The following is a 24,639-nucleotide window of genomic DNA, read 5'->3' on the forward strand; positions in this document are numbered from 1 at the left end:
AAAATGTGGAAGCCAGGGACAGCTCCCTTTCTCACAAAACAGGATGCCTGCAAAGCGGAAGAGTCTCAGATGATGGGGGAGGGGACTGCCCCTCCGTGGCTGCGTGGATAATGGCGTGGTTATGAGGAAGCATAGCATTCCGTGGCTTGTCGGCGTGTCTGTCACTGAGGCCTGGGATACGGCCTGATGTGCAAAGCTTATGCTGTGTGTCCTTTTAAGAGTCTGAGCAGGTCCCTCAAATTTCACCTCAGTAACATGACAGAAATCATGTAGGATCCCGGGGAGAAAAAAAATTGATTGGTCTCAAGAACTATGAAACCATTTTCTGCTTGACCCCAGAATCCTGAGGGAGTCAGGCTGCTCCTCCTTAGGAAAGACAAAAACAAAACAACAACAACAAAAACCCAAAGAACAAAAGTGTGGTAAACTGTAGCTCCAGGAGAGGAGACTTCCGCCTCTCAGAGGCTCAGAGATACACATTCTGAATGAGAGAAGAACCTTTTCTATTCACAGCAGTTCTGTGATGAATAGAGATTATGTAAGTGCTTGAAAATAGCTGTTTTAAAAGACAACTGCAGATTAAAACTTCCTGACTTTGACATCTCATCATACCGAGTTGTTTATGAAAATAAGATTACGTCATGCTCATTAGCATTTGGCACTTATATAAGGTTTCAATCCTTGTATTTGGTACGGAAAACACACAAACTACTCTATCTCCCCCAGTTTCTTAGTTTCCAATTACATCATATTTTGAGACAGGGTCTTACTATGCAGTCCAAACTTACCTCTATATGAAAAGCCCAGGATTGTCTGAAACTAGTCATTCCCCTGCCTCAGACTCTCAGTAGCAAAATACCTGGAATGTCCCATTCCCACTAGGCCTGCCACTTTAAAATTAAATTGGCTTCTAATTCTTTTTCATAGGTATATAGCTATATGTCAGTGTTTACAAATATTAATATGAAGAAGAGAGGTCTTGGTGCTTAAGAGAGACTCCCTGCTCTCCCAGAGGACCTGAGTTCGGTTCCCATCCCCCATGTCAAGCAGTTCACAATTGACTAAAACTCCAGATTCAAGGAAACTTACATTAGCTGACACCCACACATACGCCAAATACCCATACATAAATAAAAATAAAAGGTAAAAAATAGGTTAAATGGGGTGGTTTGGAAGAGAATGACCCCCATAGGCTCTTGTGTCTAAATGTGGGGTTCCCACTGGGTAAACAGGTAAGGAAGGATGAGGAGGTGTGGCCTTTTTAGAGGAGGTGTATCACTGGGGGTGAGCTTTGGGGTTTCAAAAGCCCTCGGCAGGTTCGGTCTCACCCTCTGTCTCTGCTTGCGGCCTGGGGATGGGATGTAAGCTCTCAGCTACTGCCCCAGCACTGTGCCCACCTGCTGCCATGCTCCCCACCATGAGGACAGTGGACTAGCCCTCTGAAACTGTAAGCCAGCCCCCAATTAAAAGCTTTCTTTTATTGGTTTCCCTGGTCATGGTGTCTCTTCGCAGCAGTCGAACAGTAACCAAGGCATTAAAAATAAAAGTATAATCATAAACACACCTTGTCTGTTGTCTTTAAGTCCTCTAAGAATACTATCTATGGGGTCAGTGTTAGTTAATTTCTTGTCGTTGTGACCAAATATCTAACAAGGAGGATCTAAAGAGAGGCAGGGGTGCTAGAGAGATGGCTTAGCAGTTAAGAGCACTGACTGCTCTTCCAGAGGTCCTGAGTTCAATTCCTAGCACCCACATGGTGGCTCACAACCATCTGTGATGGGATCTGACGCCCTCTTCTGGTGTGTCTGAAAACATCGACAGTGTACTCATATACATAAAATAAATAATTCTTTTAAAACAAGAGAGAGAGGAAGGGATAATTTTGGCTCAAAGCTTGATGACACAGGCCATGACAGTGGGGAAGTTTTGGCAGCAGGCGTGTGAAGCGGCTGGCCACATTATGGTGAGAGGCAGAGAGATGAATATTGGTACTCAACTCCTTTTCTTTGTTTTTTTTTCGAGACAGGGTTTCTCTGTATAGCCCTGGCTGTCCTGGAACTCACTTTGTAGACCAGGCTGGCCTCAAACTCAGAAATCCGCCTGTCTCTGCCTCTGCCTCCCAAGTGCTCAACTCCTCTTTACCCAATCCAGCCCCCACCCCAGGGATGGTACTGCTGATGCTTAGAGTCGGCATTCCTTTCTCAGCAGAGTCCTGCTAGAAATGTCCTGAAAGGTGTAGTCAGAGGTATGTTTCCACTGTGATTCTACACCACATTGATAAAGATGAGCAGCCGCAGGGACAGGAAGACACACACACACACACACACACACACACACACACACACACACGCGCATACCCAGGGTCCTGTCATTTGAATTTGTTAGGCCTCTGAGTTGGGGATTGGATGATGGACAGCAGAAACTGAAGGTGTGCGCCAGCCTTGACTCGGGAAGGGTATCATTTCTATCGGCCCAGCAGCTTGTAGGGTTCTAGGTGCCCTCTACCTCTGGATCTGACAGTGCACGGGTCACAAATGGCTTTTGTTTTGGGAACCAGTCTGAGGCATACAAATTTGGGGAATGAGTTCCAGAGAATTTCAGTCTCTTTACCTACTCAGAAGTACTCAAATTTCTCTCTCTCTCTCTCTCTCTCTCTCTCTCTCTCTCTCTCTCTCTCTCTCTCTCTTTCTCTCCTTCTCTCTCCCCCTCCCTCCCCTCCTTAGTGGTTTTGGTTTGCCATGTCCACAAAAGTTAATTTTCTTATCCATTGAACAACTTTTTCCTCACGATTCCATTAGTCAAGACCAGGTTTCATTCTTGTTTGTCTGTTTATCTTTTTCTTTTTTTTTTTTAAGAGTTATTTATTTAATGTAAGTGAGTACACTGTCACTGTCTTCAGACACACCAAAAGAGGGCACCAGATCCCATTTCAGATGTTTGTGAGCCACCATGTGGTTGCTGGGATTCGAACTCAGGACCTCTGGAAGAACAGTCAGTGCTCTTAACCGCTAAGCCATCTCTCCAGCCCCGAATTCCACTCTTATGGACATGAATATAGGCCTGTGGGTGTTTGTTTGCTGATGACTTTGCAGTGAGATTTCTAAACAAGCACAGCCCACCCAACGGACTGTGTGTTCCCAAGAACACACCCCCTGATCCAGGGCCTTCCAAAAGGCTCTCCATGTATGCCTGTGCCTCCGGGACCCTGTTGGAGAGTCTTGAACCCCTGATGCTCCCAGCCAGGGCTCCAGTCTCAGCAAAGCTCCCATCTTCTGTCTCCCACAGGGTCCTGTGGCATCCACAGCGTCAGCGTTTTCCATCCTCTCCTCTGGGCCTGGTCTTCCGCCACCACCTCCACCACCGCCTCCTCCTGGGCCACCTCCACCTTTTGAGAATGAGGATAAAAAGGAGGAGCCCTCCCCTTCTCGCTCAGCTTTATTTGCCCAGCTCAATCAGGGAGAAGCCATCACTAAAGGTAAGAAAACAAATCCAGGAAGCCGACCGACTCCCTCTCCCTTTGGCTCTAGGCATATGGGTTCTCCACAGCCTCAGGGAAGCGGACGCCATTCCACCACCATCCTTAGGATACAGGGATCCTAAGTTGCCTCTTGAGGTGAGAGCCTGAACATAGGCTTCATTGGGCTGCAATACAGACCAGTAAGAACCCAGAGATCCCAGGTTCTCAGTCGACCAATGATTGCTGCCTCCTTGGCCCCAGGGCTTCCCCACCAAGCTCCAAAACCAAGTCATCAGGGTCAAGTGAAATAAAAATGGCAAATAGCACCTCTATCCTACCTCTTGGGTGGTTTATCATTGAACTACCTTTGTCTTCATATGACAAGTAGTGAGCCGGGCATGGTGGCGCATGTTTTTAATCCCAGCACTTGGGAGGCAGAGGCAGGCGGATTTCTGAGTTCAAGGCCAGCCTGGTCTACAGATTGAGTTCCAGGACAGCCAGGGCTATACAGAGAAACCCTGTCTCGAAAAACAAAAAAAAACAAAAAAAAACCAAAAAAACAAAAACAAACAGACAAGTAGTTGGTTATTTTAATACAAATGTTTAACATTTATGAGGATCAAAAGTACACCCATGCTAGACAATATAGTCATGTGGCCAAAAGATCTGTTGTGGGTATTTTTGTTTTGCACATTTAATGGGATTGGGGGTACAGAGGTTGCTCTACATGGGGCTGGAAGCTAAGAACTCAAACCTTCAAATTTATTCCTGGCTCAGACCTGTGCTGTCCATCCCTCTGAAACTCACTTGCAAAGTGAAGGGATGGACTTCTAACTCTAAAGCTGATTTCAAACTCTGAAAAAAAATACTTTATGGGGGTGGCATAGCATTCTAAACCATACCTGATAAGTGATTTAGCTGTGAGTCAACCAGGCAGTCTTTGGTGGCTTAGATGGCTTGAGGAATTGTAGGGTTTTTTTTTTTTTCTTTTTGCACAGTGGGCATGTCATCTCTTTAAAAACAGGGTTCTTTGACGTGTTCGTTATTTTTCTTATGACTGTGACAAAATTCCTCGCAAAAGCAACTCAAGGAATGATCTTTCTTGGCTCACAGTTTGAGGGGACACAGTCCATCGCTAGGGAAAGTCACAGCAGCTGGCAGCACAGGACTGCTTGCTCCCATCATAGTGGGTCAAGAAGCAGCGGGCATGACCACTGGTACCCAGTTCATGCTCTCCCTTTTCAGGCTAAGCCTCATCCCACTGCATGGGTCATCCCTATTTGGGGAGAGTCTTCTCTGCTTAGTGACACATCTACACAAATTCTCTCACAGACATGCCCAGAGGTGTAGCTCCTAGGTGGTTCCAAACCCAGCTGAGTTGACCCTTCACCTTCTCACTTCTTGGTAAAACAGGAAGCAGACAGGAAATGGACAGGAAGTGTGGCCAGGCTATGAGATTTCAGGACCTGCAACCAGTGACCTACTTCTTCCAGGAAGGACTCACCTCAAAGTTTTGATCAAATCTAAAGGTTCTACAACCCCACAGAGGAGTGTCATGATCTAGAGACCAAGTTTTCCATGGGCCTAGAGGGACATTTATATCCAAAACATAATGTTCTTTAAACACACACAAGACACACACACACAGCATTTCTTTCAATCTAAACTTACCCAGGATTCAGCCTCTGTATATGAACCATAAACAATAGTTCTTGCATACCACACCAAAAGTTCTTCTGTACTTTATGTGGTGGGCATTTATTTCCCTCTTCAGAAGATGGGATGATGTGGACGTACATTGTGCCACTGTCTGTTTTAGTTTCTTTTCTGTTGCTGTGACAACAATGACTTCAAGGGAGAAGGGCTTCCAATCCCAAGGTACAGTCCATCATCATGGGGAAGTCAAGGCAGGCACTTGAAGCAACTCATCACATCACAGTCAAGAGCGGAGGGAAAGTGAACGCGTGCATGCGTAGTGTTCAGCTAGCTTTCTCTACTCTTATATACTCCAAGGCCCGCAACCAGGGAAGGGTGCCACCCATTTTCAAGCTGCTCTTATACCAGTCAAGATGGCAATCCCCCACAGACATGGCCACAGGCCCACCTGACCTAGACACTTTCTTACTGAGATTCTCTTCCCAGGGGGTCCTACCTTAGGATAAGTTGACAATTAAAACTGCCCCACCTTCCTAGGGCTCCGGCATGTCACAGATGACGAGAAGACATACAAGAATCCCAGCCTGAGGGCTCAAGGACAGATTCGCTCTCCAATCAAAACCCATACGCCGAGCCCCACAGCTCCAAAATCGAATTCTCCTCAGAAACATGCTCCAGTGTTGGAGCTGGAAGGGAAGAAGTGGAGAGTGGTGAGTACAACCCTGTGACATGCACTCTGACTCTCCTGACTAAAACCATCTTCTAAACACCTCAGACCTCTTCCGAGAGACACGGAGCTTCCAAGGGAAACACTAAGATGCAAAAAAACGATGCCTAAATGAGAAACCGGGTACTTCTGCAGGCTCGCATTCTTTTTTTTTTTTTTTTAAAGTAGTTCTTATGGATTCTTTCCTTCTACTTTCTAGAACTATCTTTGGTTTGGTTTGGTTTGGTTAGATTGGGTTAGATTTTTTGAGACAGTGTTTCTCTGTGTCACCCTGGATGTCCTTGAACTTGATCCATAGATCAGGCTGTCCTCGAAGATCTGCCTGACTCTGCCTCCCGAGTGCTGGGATTAAAGGTGTGTGCCACCACCACCTTGTTTAAAACTATTTTTTTAACTGTGGTAAAAATGCATGTAACTTTCACCAGTAACCACTGTTTCAGTAACTAGTTCATCTCAAACTGGGGTTTCTACCCTGCCTTAGATCATTCAGTTCCCAGATAAAAGACACACAACCTTTATATTTATGGTAAGACTTACTCAGCATGGGAGCTGGGTAGATATCCACCCTCTATGCTATCATGTCTACTTCCCATAGAAGACCCAGAGTTATAACTTGCTGTGCTCCCCGTGGGCTGCTCTCAACTCCAGCTGGCCAGGCCTCATGACCATGTTGTCATAGCTCACTTACCCATGGTGACTTCTCTCCCCAGTGTGATCTCCTGCTCAGACCCCAAGCCCTAGAACCACAAACTCTGCCTATCTCCTGTCCAGCTATAAGCTGTAGACATCTTTATTCACCAATGAGGGATAAGTTGGGGGCGGGGGCAAGGTTACATAGCATCCCTTGGGTCTATGTGTGGATTTTCTCATCCTTGGGGCAACCAGGCCTTGTATTTAGCTTACAATACACAGCAAAAGGCCAAATCTCAACAAAGCATCTTTAAGTGCACATCCCTGTGGTGCTGCTGGGTATTTACACTGTTGGCTTTCCATCCCTGGCATCCATTGCAGGATACTCTTTATCTTGTAGAACTCAACCTGTTAGACAGTGGCCCCTTTTCCTCTAGCCCTCCAGCCCCTAGCCACTGCCAGTGTGTCCTTTCTGTGAGCATGACTACTGATTTTCAAACTTTTAAGCAAGGGGGGAGTGGGGGAAGAAGCCATCAACCAGTACAGAGTCCCTGTACTCCTGGGACTCTGGGCTGATCATCTCATTCATAGCCTGAAGCCACCCACCATTCTCAGGGTTAATTATATAAGCATGCAAGGAATGCTTTGAATATGGATGGTAACTGAAGCCCCCTATCGAATCAGAGAGCTCTCTTAAAGATTAAGGAGCAAAGCCCCTGGAAAGGCTGCCCAGGCCTGAAAAGACACTGCAGCTTGAACCACTGTTCAGACCCCAGCAGCCTCATCTCCTGATGACCACAGCAGGGCTTGATGCAGCATCAAATAGACGTGCCAGCATCCGCATAGCAACCAAGTGCGCATAGCAACCACATCCCTCTAGCAGGGCTGTTAACATTGACACTCAGCACTCGGCAAACCAATGTCCACTTCCAAGTGGTTCACTCACACTCCCATGATGCCAATCGACATCTAAGGCCTGGAGGTTTCTCCATAAGGAGAATGCTCCGGAAGACAGCCTGCTGAGCGGCAGCGATTCTGTTGAAGCCCCAAGCAAGGTCAGCAGTCAGTGGGTTGGGCCCATCTTTCTGTTCATGTTTAATGTCCATGTCTGTTTTACCTTTAGGAATACCAAGAGGACAGGAACGACCTTGTCATCTCAGAGACCGAGCTGAAACAAGTGGCTTACATTTTCAAATGTGACAAATCCACTCTTCAGATAAAGGGAAAAGTGAACTCCATCACTGTCGGTAGGCAAAGCTAAGGCTGTGTGCTTGCTGCTGCGCTGAGCTGTGCTGCAGAAATCTGCCCCATGCATTTACCGGAGCTTCGTTCTCCTCTTTTAGATAACTGCAAGAAGTTTGGCCTGGTGTTTGATCATGTGGTGGGCATTGTGGAGGTGATCAACTCCAAGGACATTCAGATCCAGGTGAGCAGCCTCTAGGGACCATGCTCTGCCCTGGCCGTGGCTCTGCATGAACCGCTCATCTTCCTACAGGGGACAGGGGAAGGGATTTTGTTCCTTATGTCCACACAGAAAATATCACATTCCTGATCTTTTTAAACACAACCTCATCGTCGCCTCCCTGGGGAAGCCTGGCCTTTATTCTCAGTCACCGTTAGTCGGTCTTGTTCCCCCCCCCGCCCCCATTTTGTACTGCACTGTCTTACCCTCTTGATCTCAGGACAGTTACCAAGCTGAGGACACAGCTCAGTGGCCCAGTGCAGGCACTCATAAGACTCTGGGTTCTGTCCAGCACTAAAAAGGAAAGCAAAGCCAGCTATGCCCAGTTCTAAAGACCTCCGTTGACCACTGTAGGCGCCTGGTAAATGTTGCTGAGCACACGAGTAGATGAATCAGCTACTACATGGAAAAAGACTGCTGAGAGGCGACCATAGGAATATAACATCCCCCATGCTAAAGAGAGCCCCCCCCCCATGGGGAAGAAGGGAGGTGGCAGACAGAATCAATGAGATAATCAGAAAAAAGAAAAGAAAATTAAAAAAAAAAAAAAAAAAAAGGCCAGAGATTAAGTAGGATCAGAATTGAATTTTCAGAAACAAGAGAAAGTATGTAATTTTGATGTTGTCGAATAGGCTTTTACCACATATGAAGATCCAAAGGACGTCTGACTTTGGGCCAAGTCCAACTCCTCTCATTGGTTCTGCTATTTGCCGGGTGTTAATTACCCTTTACAATCTGGTGTTTCTGTGGGGTGATTGACAAAATTAGACTTCAGTTATGTAAATCTTTCTCTTTCCTGGGTTTTTCTCAATTCACACGTTTAATTAGAACTCACTTAATTGTATATATTACATTTGTCTATTTACCTCGCCATTTTAAGACGTTGGTTCTGTTTATGCCCACTGTGTGGAAACAGCCCTGATTGGGGATCCTGAATCCTGGACAGGAATGCCAGCTCTACACATACACATCTGATAATCCCAGGAAAGGGGAGGTTACGCTTTAACCAAATAAAGAATATCTCTTGAAATCCTACAGCAAATGTCATATGTCATTTAGAAGAACTGCTATTGACACCAAAGCAAGAGATTTCTTCCTGTCCTTATTTCTACTCAATAATGCATTAAAGATCCCAAGTCCTGCAATAAGATAAGAAAAATAACCAAAATAAAGTTGAAAAGGAAGAGATAAAAGTGTCTTTATATGACGGCAAAATGATTGTTTTATATAAAGGCCAATAAACTATACAGAAAGACAGTTAAATAGGCATACTATCAACAGAAAAAAAAATTCATCATCTCCTGATGCCACAAATATGCGTTAGGAGATGTAACACAAAATAAAATCCAGAAGAGCAACAAAACTGAAGGAGACCGAGTAATAAATCAACAAATGAATGGTATTTATAAAGAACACAGAATGGTTGTGAATTAAATGAACAAAAGAGACACCAGTACCATTTCTGTCTCTTTAGTCTGTAAGTAAGTCTAGCAAAGTTCAAATATTTCAGCAATTTTTTTATTGAAGGAAGAGGAGGAGGAGGAGCTGGAGCTTGAAATTTATTTGGAAGCCAAAAGAGTGGTTAGGAGTGGTGCTGCTCTCGCAGAGGATCTGAATTTGGCTCCTCCTCAGCACCAAACTAAGCTGCCCCCAACTTCCTGTAACTCCAGCTCCCAAGCATCTGGCATGCTCTTGTGAACTCTACCTGGTCCGTGACTCTCATGCGCTAACCCATACCCAGGCACATGTGATACACTGAACTCAAAAAATAAAGTCTTTGAAAGACTAATAAAATCATTTGAAAGCAGGTGAACAAGGTGAATTGGGTCATCCTAAGGTGATGACACGTGGTTGGAGATATTCGAAAAGGAACCCCCACCACCATCCAAAACAAAACAGAAAAGCCGGGTAGCAAGCCATGGTGTAGACCAGGGTATCCTCTGAAATGGATTTTAGAACAGTTGGTTATTTCTGTGGGAAAACAACTCCAAGGAGCTGGAGAGGATGGCTTGGCAGTTAGATGCACTGGCTGCTCTTGCAGAGGACCTAGGTATGGTTCCTAGCATTCGGGTTCTATCTCCCAGCCTCCTCTAAATTCAGTCTCAAGTTCTGACGCCCTCTGGTGGCCATTACAGGTAGTGCACACACATGGTCTATAGACACACATGCAGGCCAAACACTCATACACATAAAAAAAATTAGTTAAAAAAATAAAAATAAAAATAAAACCATCACTGAATCTCCACTTCATGCCATACTTAAGAAGTTCCAAGTTAAATACTTTCAAACATTTAGAATGACATACAGGGTGGGAGGAATGCCTTCATAGTTTCATGGTTCATGTGATTCAAAACCACAAACCATAAAGAAAATTAGTGGTTAATCTAACCCCATTAAAGTTAAAATTCTAGACTGGGGATTGAGTTCAGTGGTGAAGTGTTCACATAGCATGGGTGAGGTCCTAGGTGTAATCCCCAGTACTGTGCGTGCACACACACACACACACACACACACTCCACAATTTTCATAATATACATTCAACAGAAGATATATGCAAAGCTGAAAGACCAGATATGGATTAAGGAAAGATACTTGCAACATAGATAATAAAAAAAGATTTGCATCTAGAGTATGTAAAGACGCTAGCTAATGCAGACTGAAAAGTGAGACCCGTGCTCTAATAGAAAAGCCAGCAGAGAATATTGACACTTCAGAGACATAAATGAGTGAACTGGCTGGCACACACATACAAAGATATGCTAGCATGAGGAGGGCGTAAATGAATACCACAGTCTCGGATTCTTGTCCATGCCCATCTCTTTTGCATTCAGAATGTCCTTGATCTGTACCAAGCTGCATCCGCAGAATCTGATGTTTAAAGGACCTGTAAGTGCAGGGCTGAGTGCGTGTTAATGTCGGGTGTACGAGCTGTCATGGATGTACAACACTGGGCTCCCTGCTATGTCCAAATGACAGCGTGAACTTGGTATTCTCCCTGCAGGACAAATTGGCACCAAGTACGAATGCCACATCAACAGCCTGAGCCAGTATGTGCTTCTGTGCATATGGTAAAGCTCTGGTCGCAGATAGGGAAACAACAGAAGGCATGTATCATGGTGGCATGGTAGTAGCAAGAGAGAGCAAAACTATGTAAGTGTCCACCAACTGGCAAATGAGTGAACAACTCTTTCTAGTTGAACACTCTTCAACAGTTAAAGAGAACAAACTATTGTTACCAGCATTTTTAAAAAAAGTGAATTTTTAAAAACAGGTAAAATTTTTTAAAGGGCATTGAGCTGGAAGGCTAAGTTACAGGATCATGCTATGTGATAGATCCATTTATTAAAAAATATAGAGTGTGCAAACCAATTCACACATAAAGTCCACTTATGACATGTCAAGGTGTTCTCTTGGGCACTTCACCTAATAGACAGATCATAAGCAACAAACAAACAAAATTGTTTTTAAGATTTGTTTATTATATGTAAGTACACTGTAGCTGTCTTCAGACACTCCAGAAGAGGGCATCAGATCTCATTACAGATGGTTGTGAGCCACTATGTGGTTGCTGGGATTTGAACTCAGGAAGAGCAGTCAGTGCTCTTAACCACTGAGCCATCTCTCCAGCTCCCCCAAACAAATCTTAAAAACAAGGACAGACAACAAAAGCCAGGAGAGTAGTTACGTACAGGGAGGAGCGAAGTGAGGGAAAGTCCGGTGGAAGACATCAGTATCCAGGGGACTTCCGTGACAGTGAGAGCTTAGTTCTCGGGAGCCGGTGGAACAGCAGATGAGCATGTGCTACACAGCGGTTGAGTGTGTGCTACACACCTATAATCGCAGCACTCAGGAGGACTCTGTGCAGTTCGAGGCCAGCTTGCTCTGTACAGCAAGTTCCAGGCTAGCCAGGGCTGCAAAGTGAAGCCAAGTCTCAAAAATAAAGGAGCACAGTAAAGCTGGGTGTGACAGTGTAACCTGTGACCAAAGCCCTGAGAGGTAGAGACAGAAGGATCAGCAGTTCAAAGCCATCTTTGGTCCCAAAGTGAGTTCAAGGCCAACCTAGGCTACCTGAAACCCTGTCAGAAGGAGAGGAAGGAAGGAAGGAAGGAAGGAAGGAAGGAAGGAAGGAAGGAAGGAAGGAAGGAAGGAAGGAAGGAAGGAAGGAAGGAAACTTTCAAACAAACCAAAAGGGAATAAGCTGGAATGCCACATAATAAAGTCATTGTAGGAAGTATATGTATCTATTATTCTTTGTATGTTTCCATGCCTGAAGTATCTTGTTACGTTTTTAAGGATGCGATCTGTGCACTGTGAACAGTTACCTCAGAAAGGGTGAACCACTGGTTGCCTGTGGAAGGAGCTAGAAGGAGCAATTCAGAGACAAGAGAAACGTTTGATGGAACACTTAGTGAATTTCTGGATGCTCAAACCAAGAGAGTGCCATTACCTAGTTAATGTGCCTAGTAAATTGTCTGAAAGGGACCAGGGCACAACTGAAGGAGAAATCACTTACCTGCCTGGGGCTGAGACGGGGACCGACTGTAAGTGGCCATTAGTGATATTTTTAGAATAGTGGAACTATTCTAAAAGCGGCTTGTGGTCCTGATTGCACAACTCTGTACGTTTGTGAAATGGCATCCAACTGTACAGTTAAAAATGGGTGGTTCGTATATTTTCAGATTTTACTACAATAGTGTTATTTAAAGAAAAGAAAAAAAGCTAAAGTTCATATAATTTGGCCTGGCAATCCTATTTTTTTTTTTTGACAAAAAAAAAAATGTTCTAGGAAAACATACAGATTGGGGAAGACAGACAACCACCGTCAGTGGAAATTTTTCAGATTATTACTGAGAAATAATATCCATAAGCCAAGCCTCTAGGCGTCGCTGGCAGCTAGCTCCTCGCTTTCCTCAGCGGGGCTGGTGGTATCTGTGGGCTTCAGGCTGGCATGTAAATGCTTTTCATCATTATAACATAGAGAAATCTAGAAGTCATGAAAACATGTCTAAGCACATTTTTTAAACAAACACATACATCCATGCACACACAGACACAAACATTCTCTCTCTCTCTCTCTCTCTCTCTCTCTCTCTCTCTCTCTCTCTCACACACACACACACACACACACACACACACACACACACACACTCCTATATGTATACTATTTAACTCAGGTAGAGCCCTGCCTGTAGCTGCCTGACCTTGAACGACCCAGCTGGACCATTCTCTTGCTTTGGGCTTCAATTCCAACTCAGTCTTCAGTTTCTATGGAGCCGGGGGAAGAGGAGGAGAAGCCCAGTGACCGGCTAGACGCCCCACAAGGAATTCTTTGGGGCACCTTCACCACAGACAGAATGTGTTCCTTTGGTTTGCAAACTAGCCTTTTTCTTCGGGTTGAAAGGAGAGATGTCTTTATTGCTTTAATTACCATTACAAGAAGGGAACTTCTAGAGTGGTTATGAAGTCTTTGGGAGAATGGTATATCCCTGTGGACATTGTGGGAAGAGTTGAAAACTGATTGTTAGGAGAGAAACTTAAAACTGATCTGAGTTTTTACTGGACTTAGACACTTGTCAGGGGTACAAAGCGCGGCCTCCTCTTGCTCAAGGGTTCCGATTATCTGGGTCAATGTCCTGAGTCTGAGCCCCTGAAATGAGTACCATTTTGAAATACCTAAGACACCAATCCCATTTGAACCTCACCTTCGGCCTCCAGCCTCTTACCCGGCAAATGACTTCCGTGAGAAGAATTGGAGAGTCTCTTGTTTGCTCTCAAGTTCGGGAACAATCGACTTGGCTTCTCTTCAAAATTAATCTTATTGTTCAGCGTCTGTATGGATATTTGTTCGTGCCCCAGTCTCAGAGATAACTGTCAAAACTTAAATTTTAAGCAAACGAATCCTGTTTCTCTTATCGTGAAATCAGATAGGCGCGTCAGATTCTCTAAAGGGTTGTGGGGCTTTTTCTGAACATTTTTAGCTGCTGCCTCCAAATTAATCCCTTAAATTTCATCTCAAGAAAGGAAAATCCTGCCTGTTTGGGATTCCCCCTTGTATAGTCCTTTCACTCTGTCCTCAGGTGACACTTGCCCTGCACATAGACACACAGATACACACAGAGAGGGAGGGGGGAGAGAAAGGAAGTCAGAGAGAGAGAGAGAGAGAGAGAGAGAGAGAGAGAGAGAGAGAGAGAAAATGAATGCTACCCTGTAAGTCCAAAGCTAAACTCAGCAAGAACTCTGAAAGTACCTGCCTGGGAACATGGCCATTTTGAGTTCTTTGCTTCAGTCCCATTTTTTCTTTCTTTTCTTAGGTAATGGGGAGAGTACCAACAATCTCCATTAATAAGACAGAAGGATGCCACCTGTACCTCAGTGAAGATGCACTAGACTGTGAGATCGTGAGCGCCAAGTCTTCTGAGATGAATGTCCTGGTCCCTCAGGGTGACGATTATGTAAGTACCTTCCAAAAGCCTGCCCGGAAAAGGTTTTGTGGCACACTCGTGTTAGCATTCTTGGAGAGGGGCTCATCAGCTACCATCTCATGAGCTTTATTTGAAGACAACGTAACAGGCAGGCAAGGGAGCGAACCAAAAATATTATAATGTTCCTCTTTTTTTTTTTAAGATTTATTTTTATGTATATGAATGCACTGTAGCTGTACTGTTGGTTGTGAGCCACCATGTGGTTGCTGGGATTTGAACTCAGGACCTTCAGAGGAGCAGTCTGTGCCCTTAACCACTGAGCCATCTCTCCAGCCCTGTAATGCTCCTCTTAACATAAGGGTCTACTAGGAAGCTCAACAGAAAGGGCTCTAAAACTCTAAAAACATAACCTAGGGTTGGATTGAGGAGCCTCACGATGGGGCCCAGAATCCGGGTTCTTTGTATATGCTGTGGGGGAGTGCATTCATGCTGTGACACACATGGAGGTCTGAGAAAAACCTCAGGTGTCAGTCCTACCCATCCTCCACCTTATTTGAGACAAGGTCTCTTGTTTACCACTGTCTAAACTTCTAGGGGCTATTCTCTCATCCCCCCATCTTATAGAAGGGCTGAAGTTGCAGGCATGGTTTATGTATGGGTTGGGGGATTCAAAGTCAGGCCCTCCTGTTTAGACAGACAAGCACCTGCCCACTGAGCCATCTGTCCCCCCAGCCCCTGAATCTTGACTCTTACCAGGCTCCCAAGTAAATCCTCATACCATCAGCCCATTGAATCCTCCATTTCGAAATACTAGCTCAAGAAATTCCACCGGAGCTTCCGTTACATCCTCTCCCCAGTGAAGCAGTTTCTGGAGGAACCACATTAGACATCCACTCGGGTCAACATCGAGTAAGACTGAGTAAATCTCCTTTTGGGGATTGTGAAGTACAGCAGATCTGCTCATCATCATGACGTGGAAACTAACACATGGAGAATTCTAAGTCTTAACTGGGCCGAGCAGGGCAGGAAGAGGCAGCACACAAGAGACTCAGCACGTTGCTTTCAAGAGAAAGGCCACATCAGCTTGGCGGGTTGCTTACCAGCTCTCTACAGGTTGCAGCCAGCAGACAGGTTGATTTCCTTAAGCAGCGGTGACCCATCTCCCTCAGCACTTTCCTCAGCTCTACCCTCACATACCACAGACTGAAGTCTAGAGTTCCTCGTCTGAGTTTAAAGCACACTACTGTGCAAACAGTGAGTCGTGGATTCACCACTTGGGCTATGGAGATGCTAACCCTGCTCCAGACAAGCACTCCCTCTTGGGCTCTCAGCCAATACAGCCGGGCAGCAGAGCAAGGCCAGCCACCTGGGGGCCATCCCTGGACTTTGTAGCTGTAGAAGCAGAACGTCCAGCTGTATGGGAACTGGGTCCGCTGAGCTCAGCTGTGGGGTTTGGATGAGCACCTCCAACTCCACCAAGCATCTGTAATTGTTAAAGATGTTCAAATGGATTCCAGTACAGAGCACAGATTGAGAACTGTTGGCTTAGAGGCCTTGCTTCTCAACCTGTGGGTCATGACCCTTGTAGGGGTCAACTAACCCTTTCACAACAGTGACAAAATTACAGTTATGAAGTAGCAATGAAAGTAATTTTATGGTTGGGGTCACCACACTGTGAGGAACTGTATTAAAGGGTCACAACATTAGGAAGGTCGAGAACTACTGACTTAAAGAGAATGAAATATAACCGAAACTTGAATTTTGGTATTAAATAGTAGTCTTGCCTCTTTGGGTCAGTGACTTTGCTCCCTCACGCTGTTGGGCCTCTTCACACACTTCCCAGGAGGAGGTGGGGAGGAGCAATGCAGACCCTGCCTTGGGTGTCAGGGTGTGGGAGTGGACAGTGGGCGTGCTTCATCCTGATGGAGACCAACCTCCCAGAGAAGAGCCATGGGTGTAGCAGTCTCTCTGATGCTGCGGAGCCACACTCCCAAAGCGGCCTTCTTCATGGCTGGGCACAGGGCTCAGAGATCTATGTCCTAGCACACAGTAGGGCCTGGGTTCCATCCCCCACTCCAGGGCTGGAACATTCCACTTGAGAACACACACAAAGCCGTGTTTACACTCGAAGAAGAATATCAGAAGTGATCGCAGATACACAGGTGCATTAGACGACTCAAGAATACTCACTCAGCCCTGGTGTAGGCCGAAGACTGTGACATACATTTGGAATCTTAGTACCTAGGGGGTTGGGGCAGGAGGATCATGAGTTCAAGGCCAGCCTGGGCTACATAGCACAAGACTCGGTATCAAAAATGATTTGGGTTTTTCTATTGAAGATTTTATTCTAGAATTTTTTCCTTATTACAGTAAAATAAGTAAATAAATCATTTCTCTGGATTGTACAGGAAATCTAGTGAGGCTCCAGAAGTCAGAGCCAAGGGGCATGTGTGTGTCTGTGTGTGTGTGTCTGTGTGTGTGTGTGTGTGTGTGTGTGTGTGTGTGTGTGTGTGTGGTGTGGGTTTGTATGTGGTATGTGGTGTGTGTGAATGTATGTGGTGTGGGTTGTCAGGGTGGTATGTCTGGTGTGGTGCATGGTGTGTGGTGTGTATATGTGGGTGGTGTGGTATGTGGTTGGTATGTGTGGTGTATGGTTTGTTGTATGTATATGTGTGTAATGTATGTATGTGTGTGTGGTGTGTGTGGTATATGTGTGTGATGGGGGATGTGTGATGTGTCAAGTGTGTGTGTGTGTGTGTGTGTGTGTGGTGTGTATGGTATATGGTGTATGTGGTATGTGTGTATGTGTGTGTGGTATGTGTATGGTGTGGTGTGTGTGTATGTGTGTGTGTATATTGTGTGGTGTGTGTTTGCACTTTCATATGTGCACATGTTCTCATGCCCTAAGGACACGTCTACAGCGTCTCAGAGTAAACAAGTCTGGGCCGCATTCGCACACTGATTGCCCGAGAATGTGAAAACCAGAGCCTCTCCTTCTCCTCCGAGTCTTGCTGAATCAGAGTCTGTGTGTTAGTAAGATCGTAGGTGGATCCAGCGCCTGATTGGTCTGATGGAGGTCAGCAGCTAAGCAGGTTGGCGGCTCTGCTCCCTGGCGTTGTCATTCCAGGCATGCCACTGAACCTCTCTGACCTCTGCTCCCTGGGGATGGCATCTCAGCAGCCCTGAGCGCAGGAGGTCTTCAGAGGTTGCCTGAGTTTGTTCATGCCTGGTACTCATAAGAATGCCTAACTTGAGGCTCTGGGTGTAGCTCCGGCACAGCATTTGCCTACCATGAATGAGACCCTGGGTTATACATTAACCCATGGCACATACCTGTAATCCCAAAACTCAGAAAGAAGATGCAGAAGGATGAGAGGTTTGAGATCAGCGTCAGTCAAGTACAAAGTGAGTTCAAAGCTAGCCTGGGTACTTGAGGTCTGTCTCAAAAAGCAAGCCTAGTTCTTCATGAACACCAGTGATAGGATGGTCACAGCGTGAAGTCACAGACCGTGCCTGTCCACCTGTGACTCGGCCCTCTCTATGATGCAGATTGGGATCTGATACAATTTCTTTCGCCCATCACACAACACCCATGATCCTTCAACCTGTCTGGCAGGAGCGTACCACGCAATTAACCGTCTTTCTCAACTTCTTCCAGAGAGAATTTCCCATTCCCGAGCAGTTCAAGACAATATGGGATGGATCCAAGCTGGTCACCGAGCCTGCAGAGATCATGGCCTGACATCCAAGAGATATCCTTCCCGAGTCTCCTCTAGCAAGCAGAAGCAAGCAGCTAGTAGGAGCTAGATTTCACCATAGCCCCGGCGTCTGCGTCCGTGTCCATGTCCGCGTCCTGCAGTTCTGTGCCATGGAAAACAGTATCTTTTCTGGCAGGCTTTTATGGGCATTTTGAAATATTTAACATTTGATCATGACGTGTGTGTGATTTTACTTCCATATGATAACTAGTAAACATGACAGTTAAAGGGAAAAGGATTCTGTTCCCATCACATCACCAACTCCGTAACTGATAAGGAAAAGGCCTGCCTGTCTTTTCGGTTTAATTGCTAGTTGAAAAAAAAAAAAAAATGAAGCCTTAGAGAACCTATGTATGTTTTTACCTTTTAGACAACTTTAACATGATGAGATAGTCTTGTGCCCTGAAGAATAAGACTCTATTTTTTAATTTTTACATGTTCACCTTTATCAGCGTGGACATCCTGTCAGCATGAATGAATTCTTCAATCCAAGTTTTTACAAACACACACATATACACAAAGAGAAGATGTCTAAGGAAACACAATATACCCTTTAGAGTTACTGAAAAAGAAACAAACAAACAAAAAAATCCTAACTCCATCTTTCTCCTGAGTCACTTTAAAAATTCTAATTTGTCTGCACATCCTAAGATAAAGGGTGGTGGCAGGGAGGGTTGGGGTGAGGTAGGGACTCATCCTCAGTTTTTGCTTTGTAATACCTCATGGTCCGGTTCCAAGATAGCTCCACCTTTGCGTGTCAGTTTCGAAGTCCCCTGTACTAGCAGACAATCCCATACAGGTCTCTAATGCTTATTAGAGATGAGTCCCTTTCCACTGCCCAGGCTCACCAGTGCTAACCAGCCTCGTAGACAAACGCCCAAGAACCTGACCGTTGCTTTTCCAGTCAGTTGTTTGGCTCCGGTTGGGTTTTCTCGTCTTGATAGTGCCCACACTTCCAGGCGGGCAGCAACGCTCTCCGTGTCTCTTCTCTGCACATGGCTGAGAACTCTGCAGCTTTTGGGGTCCTGTGTGACAAAGCCTAGGGCTAAGCTTTCGGAACCAGTGGGAGCATCTAGTTTGTGCCTACGAAGGCCCCGCTGGCTATCATTTTCGGTTTTTGAATAGCTTCTATATCCACACAGGATTCATTATCATGGATGTTTGTGTGTTCAAGTTTTGTTATAAAAGTTCTGTCCTTAGGAACTATGTTGTGGCTTTAGTAAGGATAATTTTTTGAACAGTAAAGTTATAGTAAGTTAAACTAATTGTTTAAATACTGAGATGAATTCTCGTTTTGGTTTTGCATTTGTTTTGTTCTGTTTTATCTTTTGCTTGCTGACTTGCTTGGTTGATTTGTTTGTGGTCAGCCAGAGATACAAAGTGAGACATTATTGGAGGTACTTAATGCCGAGCCTGACAACCTGAGTGTACTCTCCAGGAACCTCGTGGTGGAAGGAGAGATGTGACCTACATAAGACGTCCTCTGACCTGTACCTGCATATCATGAATGCACATGTCAGCGCGCGCACGCACGCGCGCGCACACACACACACACACACACACACACACGATTTTTAAAAAATTTAAACTTTAAAAAAAAAAGTCAAAATGGAGCTAGAGCTGGAGACATGGCAGCAGTTAAGAGCCATTCTTGTAGAGGACCCACCCATGTTCAATTCCATCACCCACCTGGCAACTCATAACCACCTATAACTCCAGTTCCAAGGGATCTGACATCCCTGTGGGCACCTGCATGCATGTGGTGCACCGGCACACTCGGTCATGCACATACACATTCAGTTATATTTTAAAAGTCAAAATGAAAATTGCCATCACATTAGATTACATATTTGCATTATAGTGGCCTTATGTAACCAGGGTTTGTTTTTTTTTTTTAATTAAAAAATAAAACTAGAGCTTTTTTGGTTGTCATATTAAAAACCTGGTAAGGGGGCTGGAGCGATGGCTCAGTGGTTAAGAGCACTGACTGCTCTTCCAGAGGTCCTGAGTTCAAATCCCAGCAACCCCATGGTGGCTCACAACCACCTGTAATGGGATCTGATGCCCTCGTCTGGTGTATCTGAAGACAGCAACAGTGTACTCACATAAATAAAATAAATAAATCTTTAAAAAAAAAAAAAAAAAAAACATAAAACTAGAAGGAAAGAAAATAAGCTGCAGAAAGCCAAGTGCCACAGGCTCCCGTGTCTCTTTAGTATTTTAGGATGAAAATGAAATCCCAGAAGCAGTCTTCGCTGTAAGTCCTCTCTTGGATAACCCTGTCCGCAACCCTGCTCAATCCCTTCTCAAAGTCTTCCCTTCCGCATGCCCATGGGAATGACAGGGAATCCATACCGTGTAGTTTATTTATCCCTTCGTTCAATGGAAATGTTTACATCAGCTTCTTAGAAACCCTGACTCTGCCTCACCCATTTGCAAACAGGCAGAAGCTGGGGTCCAGGAACATCAGCCCCTTGTACAGAGAGAAGCAACAGCAGGTCAGGCAAAGGCTGCAGCTCGCTGTAACGACTGTAGTTCCCTTAGTCTAGCATCTCCGGGAAGTACTTGCCCGGCATCACATCAACTGGTTCCTTCCCCATCATCAACGAAGCTCCAGACACTGCCTTTTCCTGGTTAAACTCCCTTTCCGCCCACCCTATCTCTACCTCTTTAGTTCCTTGGCGTTCACTTGTCTCCCTTCAGTTCATTGCCTGCATTATGACACTCAAACCTACCTGCAGCTGAACCTGTCTCCCCAGTTCTTGATTCTCGATGTCTATAGGTTATTTCCAGTCACTTTTCCCAATTTCTCAGTAGGGCTGAAGTCGCACACATTTCCCACACGTAGTCCTGTGTTCTTCAGCTACCTGGCAAGCTTAAGGCCCTGCCTGTCTCAGCCACTTGTTGCTCTGTTTAAATACCTAATAAGAGCAATTGCAAAAAGGCTGGATTTATTTTGGCTTACAGGTTTTGTTGTTGTTGTTGTTCTTTTGGGGGGCTTTATTAGGGTTTTTTGTTTGTTTGTTTTTTTGAGACAGGGTTTCTCTGTGTAGCCCTGGCTGTCCTGGAACTCACTTTGTAAACCAGGCTGGCCTCGAACTCAGAAATCCTCCTGCCTCTGCCTCCCGAGTGCTGGGATTGAAGGCGTGCACCACCACGCCCGGCTCTTGGCTCGCAGTTTTAAAGGAAACAGTCCACCTAGGTGGGGAAGGCATGGTAGCAGGGACATGAGGTAGCTTGTAAAATAAATTTATACCTATCCCTGTCTTAGCTTTCAAATGAATGAGTCTCAGACTATGACTTATGTAGCTTTGCATGATTACTGGGGGGAGCAACCTCTAATCCATCTTTCTTTATGCTAAACTGTCTACCTCCCCAGCTGTTCCCCTCCCCCAATACTTGCTTTTTGTGTCTTCCTGGGTTATTTCTGCTCTACCAACCTGTCCTTAGGATCCATTTCACTCGGGCATGTGTTCTTGGTCCATCATATCTAATGGAGACTGCCTCTTCTCTCCTTCCTCCTTCAAGATCCTTCTCTCTCTCCCTTTCTTCTTGAGATCCCTACCTGCGACCCTCCCCCCCCCCCAGCCTGGTCACCCAAGCCTACCTCTGTTCTCCTCAGTAATTGGTTATCACCAGTTATATTTAACCAATCATTTTAATTGGGGAATGAGTTTTACTCAACAATGGCTGATGTGCAAGGGAATTTGCTGGTCTTGGGGCAGCCAAGTCTTGGGGATAAAGAATTTAGCATTTGAATACACAACACCGGACCAACCCCTCAAAAGTAGCAGGGCACATTGCAGAGAGCGAGACAGGAAGTGGAGCCTGACTGGCAAATCTCAAGGCCAGCGACCCACATCCCCTAGCAAGGCTCCACCCTCCTAAAGAAGTTCCATAACCTTCAAAAGCAACATCTGCTGCCAGAGACCAAGTGTTCAGACATATGAATCTGTCAGGGACATTGCACACTGAAGCCACAACGGGCCCCTTGTACTTCCTGTCATAGATTTATAGTTACCCATTTCCTGTGGTAGGACATATGGATAGGAAGTGAAGATAGGAGAAAACATAGTTCAGTCTTCTTTTTCAGTACAATGTTTGAGATGATCTTTGTAGCTCAGGCTGAACTGTAACTTGCTAGGTAGCCCATGCTGGCCTTTAAATCACCATAAATCTCTTACCACAGCCTTGGGGATGCTGATGTTACGGGCATGAGCCATCATGGCTGGCTCAGGGTTCCGTTTTAGACATGTGTCTTCAGGATGTCTTTGTGGGTAGAACTGAAAATGTCAGCTAATAGATCTGCAGATCTGGTGTCCCCTCTGACACCAACGCCCTAGGAATTGTTTCTTGAGCTAAATAGAACCTCATTAAACCTGCTCATTACAAAGAACTTATTTTAAAACGTGGGTACTGTCTGTACCACTGTAGGTACAGAGGCAGTTTTGACAGCCATTTTAAGGGCTTTTATTCCTGCAATGGAGACAGGCTGGTTTTATGTCAGCCCTATTGAGCACATTTCAGTACTTCTGAGTGTAATGCAGCTGCTGTCTGCTCTGCCTGCAGACAAGAAGCCAGCTCGAATCACCCCACTGATGTTCACCCCAAGTGCCCCAGATGGGTTTTGTTCCTCTGTTTGTTTAGTAACCTGGCGCAGAATATGCAGCGAACAAAGGGTAATGCTTGCCGCAAAGAGTTTGTGTTCAGGTTTCGCTCTAGCACAAAGTCTGGTTTCATAGTCAAAGATAAGTTTTTGCCTAAAGCTGCAACTTTAGATGTTTGGGGTCTAAGTCCACTTTCTTTCTTTTAGTGTGTTGCATTTTAGAAGCAGGGTATAGTGACACAAGCCCAGACTCCCAGCCCTTGGAAGGGGGAAGCAGGAGAATCAGGCTTTTCAAGGTCATGATCACCTCCAAAGCGAGTTCAAGGTCATCCAGGGCTACAGAAGACCAAGTCTCAAAACAACAATCAAACAAAAAACATCCTTTAAGACCTTCAGCCATCATTTTAAAAGTGCTGTCTCATTATGACACAAAGAATCAAATGAAAGATGTGTACCTTATTAAAGCACAATGCCAATTTTTAGATTCCGTTTGCCAACATCACAGAAAAAAACTCTTTAAAAAAAAAAAATCAGCTGATGCTGGCAAGGTAGCTCAGTTGGTAGAGTGCTTGACTCCTGGACATGAAGCCCTGGGTTCAAAGAACGTTAAACAGACACGGCGGCTGAGCTTAGGAGCAAAGGCTTGGGGGATCAGAAGTTCAAAGCTATCCTTGGCTACTTAGCAAGTTTGCAGCCAGCCTGGGCACATGAGACCTCATCTATGAATGAATGAAATGAAATGAATGAATGAATGAATGAATGAATGAACGAAGTCAGATGGTAGTTCCCTGAGAGCAATAATTCATTCTGGCAACTTAACAGAAACCATGTCTTTTAAAAATATTTTTAATGATAACCTTACAAACTGACGAGTTTTACTGGAAAGTCAATAAGCCTGCCAGGGAAGTCTGTCTATGAATATAACAATTATGTTCAGTTGATTAGGAAGCTCAAGATTTGCTCGCAAAGACTGATGGCCCTTTTTTTGCTCATTGTTCCAGTGCGGCACAGCCATGTGCACATGCAATGAGCAAAATGCCTCACCCTGCAGGGCTGACACTAACAACACGTGCCCTCTTGCAGCCCGTCCTGCCTGCAGCTGTCCTGCCTCCCACATTTTGATCAAGTTTCAAAGATGTGACACAAAGCCAGAGTGTGGGGGGGTGGGGGGGCGGGGCGGGGCCACAGACATGACTGCTTTCTGCAATGAAGTTTCAATAAAATGGTCTTCTTTTGCGGAGCAGTTAAAGTCCTCTCTCCCTGGCATCACTACAGGAAGGGGAGGCATTGTGAGAACTATTTACAAGAGCTGTGGAACAAAGACTTCAGAGAAAACACCCCAGCACTAGGGTGTTGAGGCAGGAAAATGCCGAGGTTGAGGCCAGCCTGGGCTACAATGGCAGATCTTGACTCAAAATAGCAGAGAAAGGACAGATGGCATAATTCAGAGGGGCAAACACCTGCACAGACCTAAGGATCACATTTAATCTTTGGAACCCACGGTGGGAAGGGGAAAAATAATCCATAAAGTTCTGAAAGCTGTCCTCTGCCTTACACATATGCCTGTGTACATACACACACACAGGGGGAGGGGGGAGAGAGAGAGAGAGAGAGAGAGAGAGAGAGAGAGAGAGAGAGAGAGAGAGAGAGAGAGAGAATGAGAATGAGAATATGAATGTCAGACAAGAGGAAGAAGGGAAAGAGGTAGAAGGATAAAATCCATAGTGCAGGGATAAATGTTAATACTTATTTGATACATTGGGTCAGAAGGAAGCTACCCATATAGATCTATAGGAAGCCATACTTGAAAAGCTAAGTGATCCATACACCTGCTGAGGCTCTAGGTCAGGGTCAGCATTTTCTTGAGCTCCATTCATGTTGCAGCCATGCACTGGGATGGAAAGAAATGAAGACCAAATGT

General features: G+C 45.3%; 1 protein-coding gene across 1 annotated transcript in view; it reads left to right on the top strand.

The window, feature by feature from the left end:
* The window catches only part of Cap2 (cyclase associated actin cytoskeleton regulatory protein 2), a 150,387-nt gene extending 130,343 nt beyond the window's left edge, over window positions 1-20,044 (top strand). Inside the window, exons 8-13 of the mRNA XM_021215444.2 lie at window positions 3,286-3,475; window positions 5,651-5,823; window positions 7,594-7,717; window positions 7,814-7,896; window positions 14,244-14,384; window positions 18,013-20,044. Coding sequence (XP_021071103.1) covers window positions 3,286-3,475; window positions 5,651-5,823; window positions 7,594-7,717; window positions 7,814-7,896; window positions 14,244-14,384; window positions 18,013-18,096 — 795 coding nt within the window. The 3' untranslated portion in view covers window positions 18,097-20,044. The remainder of the gene's footprint in view (window positions 1-3,285; window positions 3,476-5,650; window positions 5,824-7,593; window positions 7,718-7,813; window positions 7,897-14,243; window positions 14,385-18,012) is intronic.
* Window positions 20,045-24,639: the final 4,595 nt, after the last annotated feature.

Source organism: Mus pahari, chromosome 16, assembly GCF_900095145.1.
Source record: "Mus pahari chromosome 16, PAHARI_EIJ_v1.1, whole genome shotgun sequence".
NCBI classification, from domain to species: Eukaryota; Metazoa; Chordata; class Mammalia; order Rodentia; family Muridae; genus Mus; species Mus pahari.